At 41.5% G+C, this 25,874-nt stretch overlaps 1 protein-coding gene across 1 annotated transcript in view; it reads left to right on the top strand.

Annotated features, from left to right (window-relative positions):
- Window positions 1-22,325, top strand: part of LOC139767352 (neuroligin-4, X-linked-like) — a 122,085-nt gene extending 99,760 nt beyond the window's left edge. The window contains exons 3-11 of the mRNA XM_071696677.1: window positions 72-212; window positions 4,434-4,634; window positions 7,491-7,771; window positions 11,078-11,302; window positions 14,619-14,750; window positions 15,256-15,407; window positions 16,157-16,272; window positions 16,735-16,912; window positions 17,819-22,325. Coding sequence (XP_071552778.1) covers window positions 72-212; window positions 4,434-4,634; window positions 7,491-7,771; window positions 11,078-11,302; window positions 14,619-14,750; window positions 15,256-15,407; window positions 16,157-16,272; window positions 16,735-16,912; window positions 17,819-19,007 — 2,615 coding nt within the window. The 3' untranslated portion in view covers window positions 19,008-22,325. The remainder of the gene's footprint in view (window positions 1-71; window positions 213-4,433; window positions 4,635-7,490; window positions 7,772-11,077; window positions 11,303-14,618; window positions 14,751-15,255; window positions 15,408-16,156; window positions 16,273-16,734; window positions 16,913-17,818) is intronic.
- The last annotated feature ends 3,549 nt before the right edge of the window (window positions 22,326-25,874 follow it).

Below are 25,874 nucleotides of genomic sequence, written 5' to 3' on the forward strand. Positions count from 1 at the left end.
CACACACAGTGCCTTTTCTTCCTCTCCCTCTCCCTCTTCTGGCACTGACTGGTTCCTCTTCTGCCTCCCAGGTGGTGGGCGGTACCCGGTCATGGTGTACATCCACGGCGAGAACTTCTCCTGGGGCTCCGGCAGCTTGTACGACGGCAGCGTCCTGGCGGCCTACGGACAGGTCACCGTCGTCACCGTCAACTACCGTCTAGGTCCTCTTGGTGAGTGGCTGGGCTGGACTCGGTGTGTGTGTGTGTGTGTGTGTGTGTGTGTGTGTGTGTGTGTGGGTGTGAGTGTGTGTGTGTGGGGTGGATGTGTGTGTGTGTGTGTGTGTGCGTGTGTTGGGTGTGTGTGGGTGAGTGGGTGCGTGGGTGGATGTGTGTGTGCGTGTGTGGGGTGTGTGTGTGTGGGTGGGTGCGTGGGTGGATGTGTGTGGGTGTGTGTTTGTATGGATGCGTGGGTGGATGTGTGTGTGTGGGTGTGTGGGTGTGTGTGTGTGTGGTGTGTGTGTATGTGTGCGTGTGGGTGAGGGTGGGTGTGTGTGTGGAGGGAGGAGGAGGGAGGGCAAGTTAGATCCTCTTGACAAGCTGCTGAGAAGGATTCAGCAGAGGGATGATACCCTCAAGAGGGTGTAAGAGTCTCTCCTGGAAGTGGTGGGTGGGTGGTGCTGTTCCAGGTGTTATCTGATATTTCTTGCACTTTCCATATTAACATTTGATCTCCCTGTCCTTCGGTGTTCTTTGCTGTATTACATTTCGTATTTAGAGAGAATAGATCCCTGATTACCTCACCTGGGGGAGGAATCAACACTTAAGAACGAGTCTCTTTGAGGATATCCTTCAGATCTGTGGAAGAGAAAGACTTTTAAAGCTACTGAACTAAATGCCAGAAGACTAGAACTCACAACATCCTGTCCTGGTAAAAGCCTTGGGGGACACTGGAAGTAAAGAAAGTGTTAATTTTTATATATATCAAAAAGAAAAAAGAAGTCGGTTTACATATCACTGTCTTATCAGAACCTGAAGGAGAGGGGTGACCCAACCCTTTCACATACACCTTTTCGACAAGATCTTTGGCGACTGATGATTATCAAACTACATTTGGCTGAAGCGATCATCATAAAACTCGACCCAATGTATCCTGTGTCAGTAAACAAGACATAGTCTTGCAAGCCATGAACCTCCCCACACAAGGGTACTTTGTGGAGTAGTGGAGTAGTGAGGTGAGTCAGTTGGACAAGAATCTGAGGTAAGGAGGAGTGTATACCCTAAGCCGATAATATCCTCACCTTCTTCAGGAATGCCATGTCCTTACGCTCTTCATGAGTGCTATATATCCTCACGCTTTCTAGGAGTCCTGTAAGATGCTACAATACTTTGAAAAAAAAAACTAAAAACATAGAATGTCTCTCTGGTACACACATACCCTGGGCCAAGCCTGAGCAAGCCGTGGCGAACAATACTATTGTGAATTTTACTAATGTGAAAACCAGCAGCCTCGCTCTCGTTCCAGTGGGCCCTCCAGTGCAACCGTAGACAACTTCACATTTTCTTTTTCCCCAGAATGATACAACCAGAGAACAAAATATTTCTCGTATGCAAACAGTGGCGAAAGGCAGCACTGAAGTCAAATAATATTTGGTACCAAAGGAAGATTTTGCATGTGAAATTTTCTTTGTATTCACCACTGTAAATATTCTTACACGTCGAGGCCAAAGTCTGAAAAATAACGTCAGTTCAAACCAGCAGAAAACGCTGTCTTGAAACTCATGTTATAAAAAAAGAAAAAGAAAACACACACACACACACACACACATATACATACATATAATATTATATATATATATATATATATATATATATATATATATATATATATATATATATATATATATATATATATATATATATATATATATATATATATATACATATATAAAGCAAGAGCCGACGGCAAATGGAAGGAGTTTGAATAGCGTCCTTCATATACATACTTACGAAAGCCTTCGGAAAATATGTCAACAAGTGATAGACTGTAGCACGACCCTCTTTTCCATGGATTTCGATTTCATTATCCAATGCTCTATTTCTCAGTCGAGAGAAAAATTATGAGGGGAAGCTAAAGAAATTCTTTGACTGTATTGAAATACATATAATTTGGATTAAAAACTGCAAAGTTTGAAAAAAACAAGAACTAGATTTTGGAATAAGGAATATGGAAAAAAATTGATACCAAATGTAGTAATTGTCACTCACATGATTTGAAGAACGACAATTATCTGGAATAGTAATATGATCCGGGACATTATGGGTTCGAAATCCTCAGTGTGGCAGTTGTCCGACAGCATATCCTAGCTGTTCATCCTCCTTTTGGAGCTGGGACATCTTGGGATACCCACACCAACGTCTGGGTGTCCCAGGTTCGAAGACACTGCCTGTCACATAGCTCCTTTTACCGTAACGTATCTGACTAGATAAATTAGATGAATAGATCCATATCTACTTTGCATCACATTATCACTTCTATTATTTATCTTTCTTGATACAGAATAAACACGATGACTGAAGTCGTTTTTATACTCGAGAACTGAGACGTATCAAAGAAATTGACTGAATATGAAACACTCGATATCTCTTTCCAGTCGTATTCTAAAAAAATATCTTTTTATTATCAAAAAAATTCTTTTCATGATATTCATGTGTTTTACCCAGTTCAGAAGAGATGAAAGATTGTATATATATATATATATATATATATATATTTTTTTTTTTGTGTGTGTGGGAAAGAATGTTAAATGTGAACTGAATAATTGTACATTTTCTATTATGATAATGGTCAAGGATGTTTAGAACAAAATACATCTTTTCTGTTGTAAAATCTATTAAAATTCTTGAGAAGAAACGAACAAAAAAAATCTTTTGTACTCGACATAATCTAGGATACCTAAACAAAAAATATATATATTTTTCCATTGGAAAAAATCTAGTATGCTTGGGTAAAAAAGAAGATACATATATATATATATATATTTCTTTCCCATCTAGAAATATACTAGCACGCTTGGAGCAAAATCCTTCACCTCCATCGAAATACTTAAAACAAAATAAGTTTTTTTCAAATGGGGAAATGTTGAAGGGCATTTAAAACAAGATTCTTTTTCTTTTCCTTTCTAAGAGACAGCAATACCACCCATGTCTGGTAGTGGGGCACTGTTATGGATGACACAGGTTTACAGTCGGCTCCAAGCGTCGTCTAATGGACTCCCTGGGGTCATCCTCCAATGACCAGAGATCACAGTTAAACTCCCAGCTTCAGTTTATAGGCTCACTGAAAACCCCCGTGCCTAAGGCTGTTCTGATCAGGGTAAACTGGGATGAGACTGAACAATATATATGTATTTTATCATTCTTAGTCGCTGTGTCCCACGTTAGCGAGGTAGCACAAGGAAACAGGCGAAAGAATGGCCCAACCCACCCACATACACATGTATATACATAAACGCCCACATACACACATATACTACCTATATATTTCAACGTATACATACATATACATGCACAGACATTCACATATATACATATGTATATAGATAGCTAGATAGATTTATTTAAGATTAATAATACTTTCATCAAATACAATTCGACACCTTATCTATCTAACTTGTACAGTACCTCACTATGAATCATGACAGCGTCCAATCTTATGTTGAATGTATAGCAATATAAGTAAGCTACACATGGTTACATCATCTTTATTCCCCTTTGTAAACGGGAGCAATCAGAGATAGGTGGACAGAACGGAGCAGGATGAGTCATAGACAGCAGTATCTCTGACTAATCAAAAAGCATCGTTATCTGACAAAGAATCAGCCTCAATACTTTCTCTCGACCTCAACAAAAGCATCCAATTACCACTTGTTCTTTCGTTCTATGTGTCCTCTATGAACTTATACAGTGACTCTACACCAACACATTTATCAAGCACGTTTTTAACTTCCATCCTTCCAGTTTCACAAAACGAAGTAAGACGTAGGAAGTTGCTTGTGTAAAGCATATCGTTGCTGTTCTAATGATACAACCCTATTCTCGATTCCCATCTTCTGTAAAGCGTTTCAGATCCACTTTGTTTTAAATTTCCTGAAAAAAAGTTGAAATTTCTGCTCCATACTTCTAAAAATACCTGGTGTACACAGGTTTCTAAAACAGCGCCTCTTTCATTAGCCTTAATTTCCTCTCCCTCAGCCACCCCCTTCCCTCACTTAAGCATACAGGAGCCGTTGGAGCTGCCCCAATATTGACGTTAAGCCCCCCTGTATCAACCCACTTAACTGGGTCACACTTAATCTAGATTGTACCTGGTGCAGTGGGGCGGGGGAGGAGCTGAAATTGGCAGCGGATATCTCTCACGTAAACAACCCCAATTTGCTTGTCTCCCCGTCACAGGATTTCTGAACACCAGCCCCAACGGTAGTGGCCGAGGGGTCGTGGGCAACCAGGGGCTGATGGACCAGCTGGCGGCGCTCTCCTGGATCAACGAGAACATAGACCACTTCGGCGGCGACCCCGGGAAGGTGACGCTCTTCGGCCACTCCTCTGGCGCCGCTTGCATCAACTACCTGATCGTCTCTCCCGTCGTAGTACCAGGTGGGTTCACGAGATGGATGACCTGGAATTGGATATTTCATTGGTTATATTGTGATGAGAATAATCTGCCTCACTCCTTCTTTCTCTCATGCATATTCATGTATATAATGATACACACACACACACACACACACACATACACACACACGCACACACACACACACACACACACACAACCACACACACACATATTTATGTATCTATTTACTATTCTATTTGATCTCCGTTTCCCGCATTAGAGAGGTAGCGAAAGGAAGCAGGCGAAGAAAGTCCCATCCACTCACATACACATATATACGCATATACGCATATGCACGTATACATAGATGCAAATATACATATATGCATATACCTACATATACACACACACGCATATACATATATACACATGTACATATTAATCGCCACCCCTGCGTCAACGAGGTGGCTCCAGGAAACATACGGAGAAAGAGCACATTCGTTCACACTCAGTCTCTAGCTGCCATGTGTAATGCACCGAAACCACAGCTCCCTTTCCACATCCAGGCCCCACAGACCTTTCCATGGCTTACCTTAGACGTTTCACATGCCCTAGTTCAGTCCACTGGCGACACGTCAACCCCAGTATAGCACATCGTTCCAATTCACTCTATTCCATGCACGCCTATCACCCTTCTGCATGTTGAGGCCCAAATCGTTCAAATTATTTTTCACTCCGTCCTTTCACCTCCAATTTGGTCTCCCGCTACTCTTTGTTCCCTCCATTTCTGATACATATTTCCTCTTTGTCAACCTATCCTCTCAAACAATTTCAACATACCCACTTTTGCTCTCTTAGCCACACTCTTATTATTACCACACATCTCTCTTACCCTTTCATTACTTACTCGATCAAACCACCTCACACCCACTTATTGTCCTCAACCATTTACACAACCACCCTCCTCTGTACAACCCATGCCCATGCCTCGCAACCATATAACATTGTTAGAACCACTATTCCTTCAAACATACCCATTTTTGATCTCCAAGATAACATATACGTTGCAGTAAGTCACTGTAATTTGTGTGATCTAGTATTCGCTGATAACCAAGAATAGAAATGAAAGCAAGTGCACTTTCGTTTGATTAATACATCGTCGGGGGAGATACAAGGCTTAATCACTCGAAAGTGCACTTGGTACTTATCTTGCTTCATTTTCTCGCGTGATTTTCTTGCTTGATATGTGTGTATGTGTGTGTGTGTGTGTGTGTGTGTGTGTGTGTGTGTGTGTGTGTGTGTGTGTGTGTCGTTAATGAAATGGCCTTGATTTGGGCATCTAGTTTCCCATGCCGTCACACCCATATACATCCCTATATACCGCACACATCACACATATATACATTTTTCTATGCTAGTTGATCGTGGTATAGCAATGGAGCAGACGAGGTCTATATGATCAAAAAACTTCCCTCGTGGATCAGTGTGGTTCAGGGATAGAAAATGAGTGTTTTCCTCCCAAAAGGAAAGATTTTGATCGTTAAGACAGGCGAATTACTTCATCCAATCACCGTAGAGAACTGGCTGATGAGCCGCCTCTCAGCGCAGAACAGCGGCATGCAGGGGTCCCGGGCGACTGGAGCAACGGGTAAACAGCTCACGGGAGATTAGCTGGTGTGATGGAATTTTAATCCCTGGAGAGAGAGAGAGAGAGAGAGAGAGAGAGAGAGAGAGAGAGAGAGAGAGAGAGAGAGAGAGAGAGAGAGAGAGAGAGAGAGAGAGAGAGAGAGAGAGAGAGAGAGAGAGAGAGATCGCAGCTGGCCTTATCTCAGATATAACACTGGTACATCAGCCCCTCCCAGTTGACTGGGTGGTACATCAGCCCCTCCCAGTTGACTGGGTGGTACACATCAGCCCCTCCCAGTTGACTGGGTGGTACATCATCCCCTTCCATTTAACTGCGTAATATTTTTCTTTTGTTTTCAAATAACAACGAGGGGAATCCACTTAAAAAGAAATGTAAATTGAATGGTTTTAGTGCTGGGTTTTTCATTCTCATGCAATGCTGACATTATAAGTGATTCACAGAACACGCAAACTAAAGATATATTGGAAACTTAACCTTTGATATCTTTTACTGAAATGTTTATCGTTTTCGTATGAAAGACAAAATGTAACTGGTTTGTATTTTCTGACACAACAGGGAAGGTTTAGCCCTACACAGGGTAGGGCTCATGTTATGAATAAAGCATTGCTGGGTCAGTACCAAAGTGGAGTTCGCAATTCAGGCTTTTTCTCTACCGTTAACATAGTGTTATATGACTAACCTGACTGTCAAATTGCATTGTGAATATCCCTCTTCCTCTCCCTATAACTGTGATATGATTTAGTGTTGTGTTTTCCCCCTCATTTTCTATCGATTTGGTGTTGTGTTTTCCCTCATTTTCTATGGATTTGGTGTTGTGTTTCCCCCTCATTTTCTATGGATTTGGTGCTGTGTTTCCCCCCTCATTTTCTATGGATTTGGTATTGTGTTTTCCCCCCCATTTTCTATCGATTTGGTGTTGTGTTTCCCCCTCATTTTCTATGGATTTGGTGATGTGTTTCCCCCTCATTTTCTATGGATTTAGTGCTGTGTTTTCCCCCTCATTTTCTATGGATTTGGTGTTGTGCTTTGCCCCATTTTCTTTGGATTTGGTGTTGTATTTCCCCCCTCATTTTCTATGGATTTGGTGTTGTGTTTTCTCCTCATTTTCTATGGACCTGGTATTGTGCTTTGCCCCATTTTCTATGGATTTGGTGTTGTGTTTCCCCCCTCATTTTCTATGGACGAGATGGTGTGTGTTCTCCTGTTTACGCACGACTCTAACCCACGTTCATCTTCTGGGTGTGTCTAGGTCTGTTCCAGCGAGCGGTACTGATGTCTGGATCGGCCCTAAGTCCCTGGGCGGAGGTTGAAGACGCCCTCTCGGTAACAGCCCGGCTGGCCAAGCAGCTCAACTGCTCCCTTCCCACCAACCTCAGTGATCGACACCCTGAGACCATGGCTTGTCTCCGCAACGTCTCCGCGCAGCAGCTGGTCTCAGCCAACCTGCCTGAGTACAAGTTCACTTCCCTCTTCGGTCCCAGCGTCGACGGCGTGGTCATACCTGAAGACTTCAAAACGAGACTCACAAGGGTAAGGACAAGATGAACTTTCTCTCCCCACCAGTCAATAACACTGTTTCCCCACTAGTCAATAACACTGTTTCCCCACTAGTCAATAAAGCTGTTTCCCCACTAGTCAATAACACTGTTTCCCCACTAGTCAATAACACTGTTTCCCCACTAGTCAATAAAGCTGTTTCCCCACTAGTCAATAACACTGTTTCCCCACTAGTCAATAACACTGTTTCCCCACTAGTCAATAAAGCTGTTTCCCCACTAGTCAATAACACTGTTTCCCCACTAGTCAATAACACTGTTTCCCCACTAGTCAATAACACTGTTTCCCCACTAGTCAATAACACTGTTTCCCCACTAGTCAATAACACTGTTTCCCCACTAGTCAATAAAGCTGTTTCCCCACTAGTCAATAAAGCTGTTTCCCCACTAGTCAATAACACTGTTTCCCCACTAGTCAATAAAGCTGTTTCCCCACTAGTCAATAAAGCTGTTTCCCCACTAGTCAATAAAGCTGTTTCCCCACCAATCAATAAAACAATTTCTCCACCAATCAGTAACACTATTCTCCACCAATCAATAACACTGTGTCTCCACCAATCATTAACACTGTTTCTCCATCAATCAGTAACACTGTTTCTCCATCAGTCAATAACACTGTTTCCCCACCAATCAACTGAACTGTTTTCCCCACCAATGAAAACGCTGTTTCCCCATCAGTCATTAACAATGTTTCCACCCCAGTCAATAAAACTGCTTTACCGCCAATTAGTAAAACTTCAGTCGAGTTTTACTAGACGTATCACACCTTCAAGTTTAATTGTAAACTGCCACCTTTGTATTCATATTCATGACACAATATACATTTGCCTTCGTAAGAGTTTCAAGGGACATTCCCGAATGTCGTTGTTACATATATCTTCAAAAAGAAACTATTTCTGGGTCGTACCAACACATTTATATTTCTACACGGAGTTCATTGGCTTCCTTTTCTGGACACGGAGTCCATTGGCCTCCTCGTCTGGACATTGGCGCCCACTGGTCTCTTTGTCTGGGACACAACAAACATTTGCCCTCGTAAGGATTCAGAGAGCGTTTGGAATGTCGAAACTGTTTTATCATTAGAAGAACTAATTCTAGATGACTCCTGTAATGGGAAGAAAACAGCAGCAGGTAAGAGAATGGTTAGCTGGCAGTAAGCGCGTACCATCAGTGTACATTGGTCGAGTTTAGGATTTGTGTGTCTGTGTCTTATGAAAGGGAATTATCATTTATGAAGGTAGGGAATTATGAAGATATGGAAGATACGGATTTCCGGGAGATGAGTGAATGATTCAGTTGATAAAGTGACTGTAAGTACGTTCAGGTCAAAGTTTATCTGTAAAAGAAGAGTAAATGCTCTGGTATGAGAACCAATCATGTCTTCCTTTTTTTCAGACACCATCCGCAGATCAGATGTTGTCAAACTTCCACAGAATTTCAATGATTGTCATTTGACCTGAACGAACACTTACGAAAGATATATGAGTAGTGCACAACAAAACATCGTGCCAGGAGTGGAAAATATGAAGTCGTGGGAGCAGCATGAATAAAGATAATAAACGCATCTTTAACGAAAGAAGTTATAAGAACAGCAGCAATAAAGATAATTATAGACGTATTTATAATCATCTGTAACAACATGGGAACGAGATTCTCTTACTGTTCCTAATACTATTAATGACTTTGTCTTTTGCCAAAAGTAAAAGTAAAACTATTGGAAAGAAACAGTTATAAACAAAAGCATTACAATCCTCTGGGCAAATGTGGAGGAGGAAATAAGATATATATATATATATATATATATATATATATATATATATATATATATATATATATATATATATATATATATATATATATATATATATATATATATATATATATATATATATATATATATCCCATAGCTTCAAGAAACGTCTCGCGGTCATGATATCTGGGAATATCTCACAAGCAATATCTTGTGTTTCGTATCCACAATATTCCCCGATTCCACGCAAAAAATTCGGCAAGTTTACAGATTTTCCTCCTTGGAAAAGAAAAAAAAAACCTTCAACCTGTATAATTCTTTCATGGAAATCGTCATTAATTTTGCATGGCCAGTGCGATTCTCATGAGTGTGTGTGTGTGTGTGTGTGTGTGTGTGTGTGCGCGATTTTGGAGCCAGCCGAATGCGCAAGAGAGAGAGAGAGAGAGAGAGAGAAGGGAGAGAAAGAAAGTGAGAGACTCTTAAAGGTGGAAGGGAAATGATAATTCACTTCATTGAAACCCACGTACCATTCTTAATGCTACTTGATTATTCATACAGACTTAGTGACCGGAAAGACTTGGTCGCTTTTCCCCCCACACCCTCTCTCTCTCTTCGGGGAGGGGGAGGGACGAAACTTTGGAGCAAACAAGTGCAGAAGCGCTGTAAACTCCTGTCTTGCGCTTATTTTCTCCGTGGAGTTTACCACACTACCTTGATTCCTGCAGAGGACTGAGAGGAGGTGGAGGAGGAGGTATAATGGCATACAACAAATTAGATATTTCCTTTACCTTGGTTTTAATAAAACATGATGCCTAAATCACATTATCAAACGGACATAATACTTGTCTGGATTAGCATACCGTGGCAAAGAAGATGGGGGTTTAGAATGAGATTAAGAGAGAGAATGATCTTAAGATATTAGATAATAGTTAAAAGTTAAATTTTCAGCTCTGAGTTGTGGAGATTAGAAAAGGAAATCCAATTAGGCCTCAGTGTAAGAATTCCGTAACCTGATAATGTGAATGTGTTTTAGGGCTATTTCTCATATATATATATATATATATATATATATATATATATATATATATATATATATATATATATATATATATATATATATATATATATATATATATATATATATGATCGTTTCTTTTATACTTGTCCGCCGTTTTCCGCGTTAGCGAGGTAGCGCCAGGAACAGATAAAGACAGCCTGTATTCCCTCACATTCATTCTCCAGCTGTCGTGTACAATGCAGCGAAACCACAGGCTCTCCTATCCAGACCCCACAGACCTTTTCATTGTTTTAACTCGGTCGCTTCACACACCCTGGTTCAGTCCATTGACAAGACGTCGCCCCCCGTATACCACATTATAAAAACGTGTCTCATCAGTTCACAGCATAATATTCATGACTAGTGTGGTTGTACGTACACTCACGTCCTGATTTCCAGCATATGTAGTGAGATTATCTAAGCTCTTAGGTGTACGTAACTGTTACAAAGCCTTCCGTCTCCTCTCCGTCAAGGTACTGGAGGGGCGACAGCTGAGTGTGATGTTTGGAGTGACTGAAGCTGACGGGTACCCAGAACTGAATCGCAAGCAGGCCACTGAAGGACTAGACGTGCAGGAGAGGAACCGCCTGCTGAGGACCTACGTTAGGAACATCTACCATCACCACCTGCAGGAGATCTACCTGGCCATCACGAAGGAATACACAGACTGGGGCAACCCAGCCCAGCATCCTATGCAGGTAGATCAAATGGAAAGATCAACTGTACGCATTCTAATGTGAATAGTTATGCAAATTTATTGATAAACAAGTGATCAGCAGTAATTGTGTTTGTGGTCGTTGCCGTATCAGTAATAGCGTATAATTGTGCTCATAATGATAATGAAATTCATGATGATAATGATACCGCTATTATGATATTGCTACTGCCATCACTATTACTACTGCTATCACTACGATTACTGCTATCACTATTACTACTGCTATCACTATTACTACTGCTACAATCACTTCCAATGAACGTAATAACTGCAATAATGATAATGATAATGATATATCCTGTGAAGTGGTCGCAGCAATAATGATATAATGGTAAGTAGACTCGCTTAGTAACAGGAGGAGAGAGCAGCAAAGTGTTGGGATCCCATAGGCATCCTATGTATCCAGAAACTGGTTACCCTACTGTGTTGGTTCTGAATGCATTAAGAAGGGAGAGTCCTAGGTAAGAGGAGCGGCTGGTGAAAGAGAGAGAGAGAGAGAGAGAGAGAGAGAGAGAGAGAGAGAGAGAGAGAGAGAGAGAGAGAGAGAGAGGTAAGGGCAAGACGAGGGAGAGGGCAGAGACAGGGAGATGACGGAGAAGGAAGAGCTAAAAGGATGAAATTGACGGAGAACCACCTGCGATGGGAGGAAATCGAAGACGGGAACCGAGTGAGGCATCCATGATCTTAGAGAACCTACCCTGGGAGGAAACTCGAAGTTACAACGAATATAACAAGTCCCCTTTTCACGAGGTTCCATCATTGGGAGTACAGTCTCGTCAAAGAAATTCTTACTCCAAAAGGAGTCTACATTTCCGAGTTAATGTAAGTAGCGCAGCCTTGCGTTGCACAGTGTGTGTGTGTGTGTGTGTGTGTGTGTGTGTGTGTGTGTGTGTGTGTGTGTGTGTGTGTGTGTGATTCACCTTGATGCTTGCACAGGGCTGGGGTTCTGCTGGTGTGAAAAGGAGGACGTCTGTCTATGAGGGATGGTTCACACTGTGGTTGGTGAGAGCAGATGGAGGTTCCGTAAGGACGAGATTGAACAGAGGTTGGGGAAAGACGCAGAGATGTGTCTCGTGTGAATGCCTTCAGTATGGCGGGGCTGGGTGCAGAGTTCCATTCTATCCCTTTCTTTATTGGTGTTCATATCAAGGGTTGAGTCTAGACTCAGTAGTGCGAGGATGTGTTGGGGGATATGATGATGTTTGAATGTTTTACATACGTCTATCACCTGTAGTATTAAATGGGGGGATTGGGGAGGCTGTGGTTGGCTGAAGCCGTTCTGTGTGTGTGTGTTGTTCGAGGGGGGCTTTCGTGGAGAAGGGTTGGGTAATTGGGTCTAAAGCTGTGTTGTGTAGGTTTGAGCGTGTGTGGTCGATTGTGTCAGAGTAGGTTGAACGTTCATTTGCGATGCTCGTGATGTTGAATATTCTTTAGCGAGTAGTTTTTTTGGGGGGAGGGGGTTCTGAAGGGTAATGGTGTTCAATTGAAAATAGAGGATTTGTCTTAAGTAAGTTGTGGTGTTTATAGTGATGGTAGATGAAAGAGTTTATGTGAGAATATAGCAAATGGTTGTCCTGATAATTGTTGTATGTGCAATGTGCTGTGGGATCATTTATGGAGAAGGGGGAGCGCTGTGTAGTGGAAATGATTCCATCTAGTGGCAGTCGTTACGTATGACAGAGTAATGTTGTTGTGCGATGGGTTATATATAGGTGGATGATCCCAGGGGCCGGCGGGGCGCGGGGTGCTGGATGAACGTCACTGACCTGTATTAATCGTCAGGGATGATAGGTGAGCCATCAATCCCTAAGTGGCTGAAAAAAAAGAGAATGTAGGCTGTTGCCTCCAAAAATGTGTAGGTGTGTGTGTGTGGGTGTACGTGTGGGTGGGTTTGACCCTGAGTCTGGGCGCGGTGGCTGGGGAGGGCTGGGTTGGGTGATGCTCGCTCGCTGGAGCGAGGTGGGTGGGTTTGTCTGATGCAAACTGACCGATGATATCTTAAGTCTATTCAGTGGTGTGAGGACTACCACAAACCACAGAGTTTCGCTGGAGATAACTTTGTTTTTAGTGATCTCTGGTAGACAGTCCGGAATATATATATATATATATATATATATATATATATATATATATATATATATATATATATATATATATATATATATATATATATATATATATATATATATATATATATATATATGTATATATACCTTATTTCGTGTGTATGATGATAAAGGCTACAGTAGCACAATTTTGACATAAAAAAAAAAGGAAATAGGATGTTCCATGATCCCTGAAGGGCATGGAGTGTAAATTTTTAATTGTTAATTTCCAGGCTTGACTCATGAATGATTAAAATATCATAAAGGTATAATAATTCTTGTGGAACGTCAGATACATAATCATGGTTGGATGTGTGTGTGCCTTTCTGCTGAATTATATCATCCTGAATAAACATAATTATACGCTACCCAGATTAGGTTGTCTGTTATTTTTCTTTTTAATGCAGTCACCACTGAAGATAGAAAATGTGCCTTTAGTACTGATAAGAAATCAAAGGAATTATATATATATATATATATATATATATATATATATATATATATATATATATATATATATATATATATATAAGGGAAAAAGTTTGCTTATTACGAGAAAGAGAATGATATATTTAGCAAGGTTGGGAAAGTGAATTGAAACATACAAAGTGGAGTCTGTCTTCGGTGTAAGAGTGCACAGGGCTGGAGGCTGGAGAGGGATGACTTATGGAAGGAAGACGAAGCGTAAGCAATAGGATAGAGCCTTAAGAGATGGTGTCTGGAAAATGTTACCTCCTTGAGAGAAGGATAGATAGAAACCACTATTGACAGGATGAGTGGAATGAGTCGCTTCAGCAGTTACCACTGCCATGAAACGAGAAGAAAGGAAGCATTTCATGAAGAAAACAGAGACAATAAAGAAAATATAGATCAAAAAAGGGTTGTGGGAAGGAATAGCAAGCATAGTTGAGTTAGATGAAACCAATACGGCGAATGTAGTGGTTTACTAGTTCGAGAGTTGGCTGTCGACTGAACAGGTCATAAGAAGAGGTGGATAGATGGACTTACTTAAAAAAATAAAAGTTACTGGAGATTTGTTTCGTTAAAGACAGGAGACATTCATCAGTTGAAGAAGAAGAAGTCAAACGATGCTGACATTCATCAGTTGAAGTCAAACGATGCTGTAATCAAGACACAGCCCTAGTGAGGATATATGACTGATGAGTGGGGATGTGTTCATCTCTCCTGTAGGTGCGGGACCTGACGGTGGAGGCGCTGAGCGACGGTGGTTACTTAGCTCCTCTTGCTCAGTTCGGGGAGACTATCAGCGGCCGAGCTGACGCCTACATGTACGTCTTCAACCATCACGAGAAAGATCGCCAGGTGAGTTCGTCCTCACACTCTGTCAGGAGCCATCACTTCCTCACTTACGATCATATATGTCTTGTATTACTGCATCATATGCTGGGTAATCGATCATATGCCCCTTTTTTGGTTGGCTATATGCTATGATACAGAATAGCATAGCATATTACAGCATGAATCATACACACACATTTTCACACACCTACATGTGTATTAAACACATACCAAAATACTTTCCACATATAAACTTGGGATTATCATTAACGTCATACAAACAAAAAGAGAATAGATATAATTATTAGACCCTTTTATAACTCCAGATACGTGACCAGGATTCCATGAATCGTACACCTTTAACAACTAGTCGCTTATGATTAATATAAACTCCAGTTTTCATGAAAACATCCCGACACACAACCTTGCTCTCACTCCTACCACACGATCGGGGATCAGTTAGGGAGTTGCATGACACACTAGCGTAGACAGTTCCCTCACTACTGTGGCTCTTTCTTGTGGTGACCAGAGACTCGGAAGTGTGTTCGGGTCAGAGGTGCCGTTGGTGTTCGGTGCTCCCTTCATGGATAGTCCTGGCCACTGGGCGATCAACTTCACGAAGCCGGACGCCCTCGTCTCTGAGCTCATGATGAGGTACTGGACCAACTTTGCCAAGTCCGGGTAAGTACTGTGGCTACAGCATATACCATGTGTGGTTACCTGTCATATTGACTATCCCTTTCGATTGTCTGAAGTACATACCATGTGTGATTACCTGCCATATTGACTATTTCCCTTTCAATTGTCTGTTAAGTAATGACTGAACGCTTACTAAACTTAAAGAGAAGAAGACGTGTTCAATAATATCAGTGGAGGTGTGGAAACTATATCTATAGGTTATCATCGTAACGATAATGATAAAAAGACTGTTGCATTATCAATATATTGACATATGATGAGCCAAAATGGCCCAAGAAAATGCTATGAAATTCAGATCCACACAATAATATTGTCATTACTACATATTTACCAGTGTAGGTAAACATTTTGGCTATCTACTCTATTTATGAATGTATCTATTCTTGATGCAAATGTCAGAAATGTAAGTACCACTGTAAGACCTTAGAAAAGGCAATTATTTAATCATATTGATATTATTTGTTATGAAACAGAATGACAGTTTACTGTATCAACAGAATTATTTCAACGTATGAAAGATGCTGATGATACGCATACCTTCAGACGAGCTCCTAATCTGGAGAGAGAGAGAGAGAGAGAGAGAGAGAGAGAGAGAGAGAGAGAGAGAGAGAGAGAGAGAGAAGCCATAATGACATCAATAAGGGGGGTCCTGGCCTAATGCCTGCTGCTGCAGGTGGCTGGACGTAGGTAATGATTGTAACGGGTCTATCCTCTCCTTCTCCCTCCACCAGGGACCCCAACCTACCAGAGGAGGTGAAGCCTCTGTTGAGTTACAAGGAGAGGACCAGGCAGAGGAACATCACCTGGGAGCCGTATGAAGCCATCTATGAGAAATTCCTCGAAATAAGTGAGTGTTTTTCTTTTTCTTTCTTTCAAACCTATTCGCCATTTCCCGCATTAGCAAGGTAGCGTTAAGAACAGAGGACTGGGCCTCTGAGGGAATATCCTCCCCTGGGGATAGGGGAGAAAGAATACTTCCCACGTATTCCCTGCGTGTCGTAGAAGGCGACTAAAAGGGGAGGGAGCGGGGGGGCTGGAAAGCCTCTCCTCTCATTTTTTTTTTTAATTTTCCAAAAGAAGGAACAGAGAAGGGGGCCAGGTGAGGGTATTCCCTCAAAGGCCCAGTCCTCTATTCTTAACGCTACCTCGCTAATGCGGGAAATGGCGAATAGTTTGAAAGAAAGAAAAGAAATATATTCTAGGTACTGGTTTTGTCTTTAAAGCTGTATGAATAGGACAACCTCGTCCACTTTACGTTTATGAATGAGTCCCTCTCATTATTTAATCCTGGGAATTCTTTCATGGGCAGGTTTCCGGCCGCGTCAGAAGGACCACTACCGGGCGCACAAGGTGGCCCTGTGGAACTGGCTCATCCCAGAGCTGGAGGAAGCCGGAGCCAAGTACCCGGACGCTGATTCCGAAGCCTGGCACGCCTCCGAGGACCCGAAGCACTTCATTGGTCCAGTCAGACCGCTCGACCCATTCAGGTGATACAGTACCGCCCTACATTTCTCGAAACCGATGAACTGTTAGACTCGAACACTTACGAATCATGTACGTTAATGTTGGTGACATGAGACACGCTTTAGTTACGTTAATACCACTAACGAGATACCTGAATCTTATATAGTCTCGTTAGGATCAGTAGCAGGTGTGTGTGTTGGACACTTTGGTCGTCGTCAGATTAACATAAAAACAATAAATCACTTTATAACTTATATTATTACACCCCAAAAGGTAAATCAACTGCCTATAGATATTCAAGCGACATTTGAAAACACAGACGTAAATTTTTGCGATTCCTTAGAATTCATTGGTCTCGTCAGCTCTTTGGAAAGCCTTCCAAGCCAGCAACAAAGGACTTCGAATCATCAGATTAAAATTCACTTAGAACATCTTTTTCTATGTAGTATACATTATGGTCCTCACGGGTTAAATCAACCACATTTTCACTGCGTTTATGATTCTTTGACCTTTTTTTAATAAATTCGGTAGCAGAGAAGTACACAATTGCTTGTTTGCTGAGTGATTGGATGGTTGTAATAACTTCATCTGGGTATATGGCAAAGGGCTGTAGTAAGTATAAAGGTAATATCAGAGACTGATTCTTCCTAGAAATTGTATGGCTTGAGCTACACACACACACACACACACACACACACACACACAAAAGGAGAGTACAAAAGGAGACATACTGTCGGCACTAAGAACTGACTCAATTACATGGTTAAGGAAATACTTATCAAGAAGATCCTGTCGGAGTCACATCGCTAGATAATTATCGCTATAAATTTCCCCCGTGTTATAGTGAGGTTAGTTATATATACATCTCTCCCTCCATCTACGCCATACAGTAAGAGTCCTTCTTTAAGACGCCTCTGTTTCTCCATTAGGTTCCTGCACACGACTCACGTGACAGCGACGTCCTCCGCTCCTGCTCTGCCCACGCCCAGCGATGAGTATCTGCCACCCAATGTCAGCGCCGCCCACGGCAGTGTCCCCCGCCCGGTCAACGCCTCCTCCGAGGTAGCGCCCGCGGGGCAGTTCCTCGACTACACCACGGCGCTCACCCTCACCGTAGCCATCGGTCTCTCTCTCCTGGTGCTCAACGCTATCCTCTTCGCCGCGCTAATCTACAAACGGGATCGGAACAACATGGGACCAAAGATGAAGTACGACAGCGCCTCCGCTCAGCCGCTGTGCACTGTGGACAGCGGGATGCGCTCTGTGTCGACCCATGAGGCGCTCTCCTCTCCCGTGAAGGAAGGGAAGTCGTCGTGCAACGTAGATCTCCAGTGTACGGAGCTACACACGTTCCCAACGCCGCCTGACATAGGCGACCGCAACACCGAAGTCACCTTCCACACCAGCAACTCTATGCACTCCCTCCTCTCCCAGCCCACCAGTCAGTTCATCCCGCCGCCACCGCTGCTGGCGACGACACCGCCCACCCCGCCCGTAGGAGGGCAGCACGGGGAGGGACTGGAGACCGGGGCGTGTGGCGGTGCCAGGTGTTACTCGGAGGTGAGCAACGGCCAATATCCAGACGTGAGCGGTTTCCCTCCCGACGTAGGCCAGTATCCATCGGAGATCAACAGCGGACATTACCCTGAAATTAGCCACGAACAGTACATAGGTCAGGGAGGCGGGCAGTGTGTCGAGGCGGGCATACCGGCGTACGTGGCCACGTCCACCTCATCCTGCCCGTGTCCATCGCAGCATCCGCACTACTGCTCCCACTACGCGCCCAGTGGCAGCCAGTACTCCTCCTCCACGGACCAATACTCCATATCAGGGAGTCAGTTCTCCAGCCCAGGAGCGCCATGTGCGACCACGACGTGTCAGTTCACAGACCCGGGCGGGATGCAACAATGCCTCCCTAAGTCATCTTACGCCGACGAGGGGCAAGACGTGCTGGGGTCTAGGACTAGTCGTAGTGCAACGCTCCAGAGGGGCTCCTCCTCCTCCTCGTCCACGTCATCTAGGAAGCCCCAACCACCGCCGCGTGGCTCGACGCTTCCCTCCTACGCCACGCTTCCCAGACATAGCTCAAAGGACTCGCTCTCTCACATCAATGCATAATGACACTCAAACACGCCAGACCTGAGGATGTGCTACACTCAATCGGCTCTTCGTCAAAAGGGGAATATGTAACTCAAACGCTCAAGTATGATAGAAAACGGGTTGAACTGGACTTTATATAAATAAACACAGCGATTAGTTATTTCTCATCTCTCTCTCTCTCTCAGAGCTGAGTGAAGGTGATAGAATAGCGATAGTCCGTTTAGTGATTTCTTGTCAGGACAAGTGAGTGGTGGGGTGTAGTCATGTATCATTCTTTTTTTTTTTTTAGATACATTTATTTGGTGACATGGCTGCTATGGGTGGCAGCCTATAGAGCTAAGTGGCGGTAGTGAAAAAGTTAAAAAAAAAAGAATAAAAGAAAATGATAAAGTGATCAGTGACACTATTATATTGGCTACTGGACACCTACTCTCGTGATCACGAGTTTCATATCTATTCTTTTATCACCAGTGTGTGTGTGTGTGTGTGTGTGTGTATGTGCATTCGTTTCCATCGCGTGGGGTCTCACCCACACTCTACGAGTTACCAGGTGTCATCACCACGTTCAATTTGATGGTTTCACCGTCCGGATGTAGGTTTGAAAACCTCTTACATTCCAGACAACCATTGTATTTATCTGCTAAATATCGGTATGACTTTCATTTGTTTCTGTGTTCTTTTTTTTCTGTTTTCTTTTCAAATGCTGTCTCTTTCATACTGAATTGTTTAAAAGGGTTTCAAGAGTTTTTAGAGGCACACATTTTTGAATGGAATCTGATTCCTAGAATTTATATAGATACGCTGGTACTCATTTTTTTTCTCCTACATGTTGAGTGTCTTGAAAACAAATTAGTGACGATATAGAAGATTTTCTACATTTCAGAAACCAGTATTCGTTCCTAGCTGTAACTTTTTCTTTCACTTTCTAATCATTTTATAAGAACGAATACTGTTATTATTTTTTTTTTAGTTACAATGCACACTGAGTTATCTTCATAGTTTCTGTGATTTTTCCTAAAAGCACCGATTTGTCGACGGAAAATTTTTCAGGCTTAAAGTGCAGAGGTGTTGTGAGCTGTTGACTTTACTGTGTCCTTAGCAGTGGTGTCGGACAGGAACCTCAGTGAAATACCTTCAAGGTTCACAGAGTTTCGAAGCATCAGGTTAAGATGTGGGCCTCCTTAGACTGATTCGTTTGAAGCAGTAACCGATCTCTCAGTTTCTTCAGTAACTTAACAACAAGACAGAGGAACTGATTGGAACGACCCACCTTCCAGCAAGACCAAGATTAAGAGAATGAAGTTTGAAGTCTTCAAGTGTTAAGAGACAGAGTGAGTCTTAAGTCTCGAAGTCTTGATAACAAAGTGGTTTTTTTTCAAATCTTGATCTGTTAATTCATAGTGTTCATGAACCACAAAAGGAACTACGTCTTAACGTTATAAATTATGATTGAAAAAATGACAGTAACAAATAGAAATGGATTTCAGAACTATTAAATTTAGCCTTTGAAGCGAACATAGGTAACATAAACATACCAGTCTCAAGGGAAAACCATTCTCTTAAATATTTGATTTGAGATCAAATTGTCTTTACCCAATGAAATCCTCGTTGATTCTTTACCTCATGAACGCAATCACGGTATGTTTGGTATGTGCCGTAATGAAGAGGCAATCAACCTGACGCTGTACAAGAGAAAGACAAGGAGGGAACTCAAGAGGGGAAAATATAAAAAGGAACAAAGAATTCATCTGCAAACCTGACTCAATTTTCTCAGACATTTTCTTCTTTCCATCTTGAGTTGATACTAGTCTGTGATCACGTGTGTATTAGTTTGCATGGATATCTCTTACTAAATGTTTTTTCTTTCCATTTTTTTTTTATACAACGGCTCCCACACACCTCCATCATCGCCCTCCCTCCACCTAGCGGTCATTCATACTGTAAGATTCACAATGCGTCTCCTATGATTTGATAACATCGCTTGCTTGAAGAGCCGTAAAATTCGATTTTTTCCAACGAACGAGACTACTTTGTGTGTTAAATGTCTTCTTGTCAACGTTTCATTTCATTAAGATATATATATATATATATATACATATATATATATATATATATATATATATATATATATATATATATATATATATATATATATATATATATATATATATTCCTATGATTCCACGGGTAAATGAAACACGATAACTTCCTAACTGCACTTTCGTGTAATAATCACATCACAAGGGGAGAGGTAGAAGAAAGAAATATGACAGTCAGATGATATATCTCCTTTGTGTCTCCCCTGATGATGTGATTATTACACGAAAGTGCACTTGGGAACTTATCGTGTTTCATTTATCCCCGTGGACTCATAGGAATATACTTGATTACGTGCAAAATTTTGATCCTTTCCAATATATATATATATATATATATATATATATATATATATATATATATATATATATATATATATATATATATATATATATATATATATATATATATATATATATATATATATATATACATATATATATATATATATATATATATATATATATATACATATATATATATATGAAGATCGGAGAAGAGAAAAATCATGCAAGTAAATTCAAGCTTTGTTGCAAGTACACCAATATTTTTCTCTCAGAGGACAAATCTGGATTTCTCTCGCATTCTCTTCAGCGTAGGAATAGATGCGAGAGATTGATATATTGGTGCTCTCTAAAAACAAACGTGTGTTGTGTCGAAGTGTTGTTATATATATATATATATATATATATATATATATATATATATATATATATATATATATATATATATATATATATATATATATATATATATATATATATATATATATATATATCTGGAGATATGTTTTTACAAATGCCATTTGAACATCACTAACGTAAGATTAACGACAGAAAGAAATTTTGTATTACGTGGATCTCAGGTGACTTGATATTCTCGTAAATGGTTGAGTCTGTTTGTCACTGATGTAAAACCATGTTTCCAATAGATATCTCCACCCTCTCTCCCTGATAACTACTGATAAAACCCATGGGTGTACAGTGTTCTCATCTCAACCTTCGTTTTATCATGCTCATTTATTTCATCATAGACAAAGCCAGTGAAGATAACGTCTGAACCGGACGTGATGTATTTTGCCTTTGTGTCACAGAATAGGCCAACATTTCTCGATCCCAAGCTTAATTCACGACCTATTCTCCTTCTCCTTTCTCTCTCTCTCTCTCTCTCTCTCTCTCTCTCTCTCTCTCTCTCTCTCTCTCTCTCTCTCTCTCTCTCTCTCTCTCTCTCTCTCTCTCTCTCTCTCTCTCTCTCTCTCTCTCATGGCCTATCTGAATCCACGAATTGTATAAACACCTGTTCAAAAAAAATATCGAAAAAAATATAAGAGTATTCCGTAAAGCACCTGGGAACCACCTGGATCTGATTTTGCACTTCGGTCATACCGAGAGAGATAGTGGAATTGGTCTGTCTGCCTTGCTGTTGTGACGATCATAGCTCTTGCCCCGAGCCTGGCACCATTCTACAGTGTGGTGGCTCATTAAGCATCGATATCACACCTGCCAGAGGAGGTGAAGATAAGAGGATAGAGTCACTACAGTATTGAATTAATGGTAGAGAGGGGAAAAATAGATATCTCCATATGGCTCGCGATTACCCAGAGGTAGTGAACTCAATCAATGTACGACAGGAGCTATTACTGAATCTCGAAGGGAGATGACACAGACGGAGGCGCGAGCGAACTTGGCCATATCAGTAAACAGAAAGGAAGAAGATACATTTTGCATTCGCTGTTGAGACTTACGGTGATGTGTGTATGTGTGGAGACAACATCAACATCACCAATAATGTCCCATGAGATCCTCAAGTCCCGGATGGATTGCTCCGTTTTTTCTTGAGCTGAACGGGAGGGAAATCAACCAAATATATTTACAAAATCAAAGCATTTCCCCCTTTTTTATTTTTTTTCCTTACTCTCCACGTCGTATCTTCATCTAGCGATGCGTCCCATTGTTACCGATGTTCTGTTCTAAGAGATGAAGGCGAGAGGGTGGACTATATTTCTATATCAGTATGGTGGTTAGACTCATGGTTACCTTCCTAGGCGATCAGACACTCATCGGCAAATGGAAATGGCGCGGTGTGGCCTTTGCATGGTAAAGCTTCCCCCTCCTCCTCACCCCCTCACACACAGGGTCTTCTGCAGAGCAGATCTCCTCTTCAGTGTCATATACACGTACACATCTGGGACTTGATTCGAACCTCAGACCGATGGTTTAAATTTGTAGTCGGTATTTCAAGTGTACGTTCATTATCGTAAAACAATTTCTGTGAAGCTTGGTACGAAATTGAGGTTCGTATATATTTATATTCCATGCGGTGAGTTATTATCAGGATCAATTTGTGTGTGATGTGAAACATATTCTGGTACTTTGAGAGATATATGTGTCTCATTCCATCGGGAGAAACTGGAGATTTGGCAATTTCATCATCTGTTTCGAGAGGTTGACGTATAAATACAGTGGGATTCAACAGCAACAGCCCACAGGGTCGTTTCGAGGCTGTACATGATGGTAAATGAGATCAAAGACTCATTGTTTAGGTTCTGGTCTCCTCCACTGTCACAAACACCTTTGTCATATGTTTGGGTGAAAGGCAGCCAGAACCTAAAATTTCTGACATTGACTTTGAAAATTAGATTACCAAAGTCATTTACTTTTGAAACAGTCGTGAATAAGTTCAATTCTAATAGTGAGTTCAGCCATATCTCCAACACTTCCCTGAGTGGAAAAAAGAAATTGTATCAGGTGTAATCCTCTTGTGTGTGTGGTACACACAGTGTTATGATATACTGTTTGTATAATGCTGTAAAACATTACCTTTCTACATATGTTTATAGGGTGCTCATGCATAAGTTGCCACAATCAAAATAACTACAAAGGAATTTAAGATTATTTGATGTCCATGATCCCATACACCATTCAAACATACAGAGGAAGGTACGGTCTTTATCTAATGTATTGTTCTAGAGTATGGACGACTGAGGTAAGTCGAACATGAAGACATGAGGCCCTGGAACATGAATATACGTATAGCATTTACCTGGTTTTGCTTCACGCTGGCAAGTCAACTCTACGTGAATCAAAGATTCAAAAAAAAAAGATATTGTCCCACATTACAGCTGAGTAACAAGGCCATCACACGGAAAGAATTGATAACTATGTTGTACTATGCTTTTAAGAAACTGAAAAGAAAGAGAAAAAAATAGACGAACTTCAGAAAAGCTGATGAACAAGGCTGCTCATAATAGAAATGATGAGCTTTTGTGTGAGAAGGATCGCCATTGTTGCTGAGTTTCCATTCCAGCTCTGTCACACCAGCCTAGGAAGGAAGACTTCTAAGGTGTCATGCTCAAAAAATATTCAACAACCAACAACACCATCTTCCCCCCCACACATCACACCACTGTGGTGGTGCCACCACATTTATTATCTTATCTCGGAGTTATGAAGGAATTTACAGTGATGTAAGAGATACGATGTACCATCTTTTATGTAATAAAGTTTACATAAAAAATATATATATGTGTGTGTGTGTGTTTGTTCCTTGTTCTTGTTTTTGCAGGAGGAGCATTCTTATGTCCTGTCAGACTCATTGAAGCTCTGGTGATCCAGTTTTTGATGATGTATCTGAGGCTGCTTTAAGAAACAAGCATCAACTGAGAGTTGATTGGTGCCCGAATCAATATGTTCCCTTCCTCAAAAAGCCTCGGAGTTGTGCTTCTGCTCACAGTATCCAGAGAGAGAGAGAGAGAGAGAGAGAGAGAGAGAGAGAGAGAGAGAGAGAGAGAGAGAGAGAGAGAGAGAGAGAGAGAGTGTGAGCAGTCATAACGAGGGATCCCTGTTTAACGGTAGAGATCAAAGGCGTGTAATTAATCCAGCACTGGTTTCAGGGCGTCACACTGTAGTCGTCAAGGGGCCTTCGCTGTATTTCAGTTACAGGCCATCTGTTGAACATCTATTCTGAGAAAGACGTATTCCGATGAATTGAACGTTTTATGGATTATAAGAGAGTGTTATTTGCTATCATTATTCCCGGAAACAAATGTATATCTTCCTTTCAATTACTCTGGATGCACGGGTTTACTTTTGGGTTTGTCTGAAAGCTTCTTCCAAGTCTTCGAAACGTGTGTGTGTGTGTGTGTGTGATTACCCTAGTTATAATGTAATGGGAAGGAGTTCTATTCTCGTGGAGCCTCATTTCTTTAACCTCACTCTAAGATCTTTTCAAGCACTTCCCTCACCACCCCGCCCACGCACAGGTTAAACAACACTAGTGACACCACATCTATGAAGGTGACCCACCTTTTTTTCGTGAACCACTCAACCTTCTCCATTCCTACGCGCACACCTGCCTAACTCTCCTTACCATATACTTCCTCTACATTCGTATATAGCAAATACAACTGAATCTCATCCACCGTGCATTTCTCACAGAAATTTTTCAAAGCAGACACATGATCCATATATTCTATACTTCACTTTATGTCACACTTCTCCTTCCCAAATACCCCATTTCTGAAATACCCCATTTCTATGCATCAATGTGTCAGTCACGTCTCTACCATACCCTATACGTATCTGGTGTACTCAACAGACTATCATCTCTGTTACGTGTAGATTTGTATATCTACATCACTATCACACATGTGTACAAAACTGGCTGACAGCTAACTACGCTGCTGCAGCGCCAGCTGATGCAATCTGGAACTACAGTCTATATCCGTGTTACGTGGCGTTATACATCAACATCAGGTTGTGTTCCTGTCTGAGTATGAGCGTTTCTTGA

This window comes from Panulirus ornatus, chromosome 59 (genome assembly GCF_036320965.1).
Source record: "Panulirus ornatus isolate Po-2019 chromosome 59, ASM3632096v1, whole genome shotgun sequence".
NCBI classification, from domain to species: Eukaryota; Metazoa; Arthropoda; class Malacostraca; order Decapoda; family Palinuridae; genus Panulirus; species Panulirus ornatus.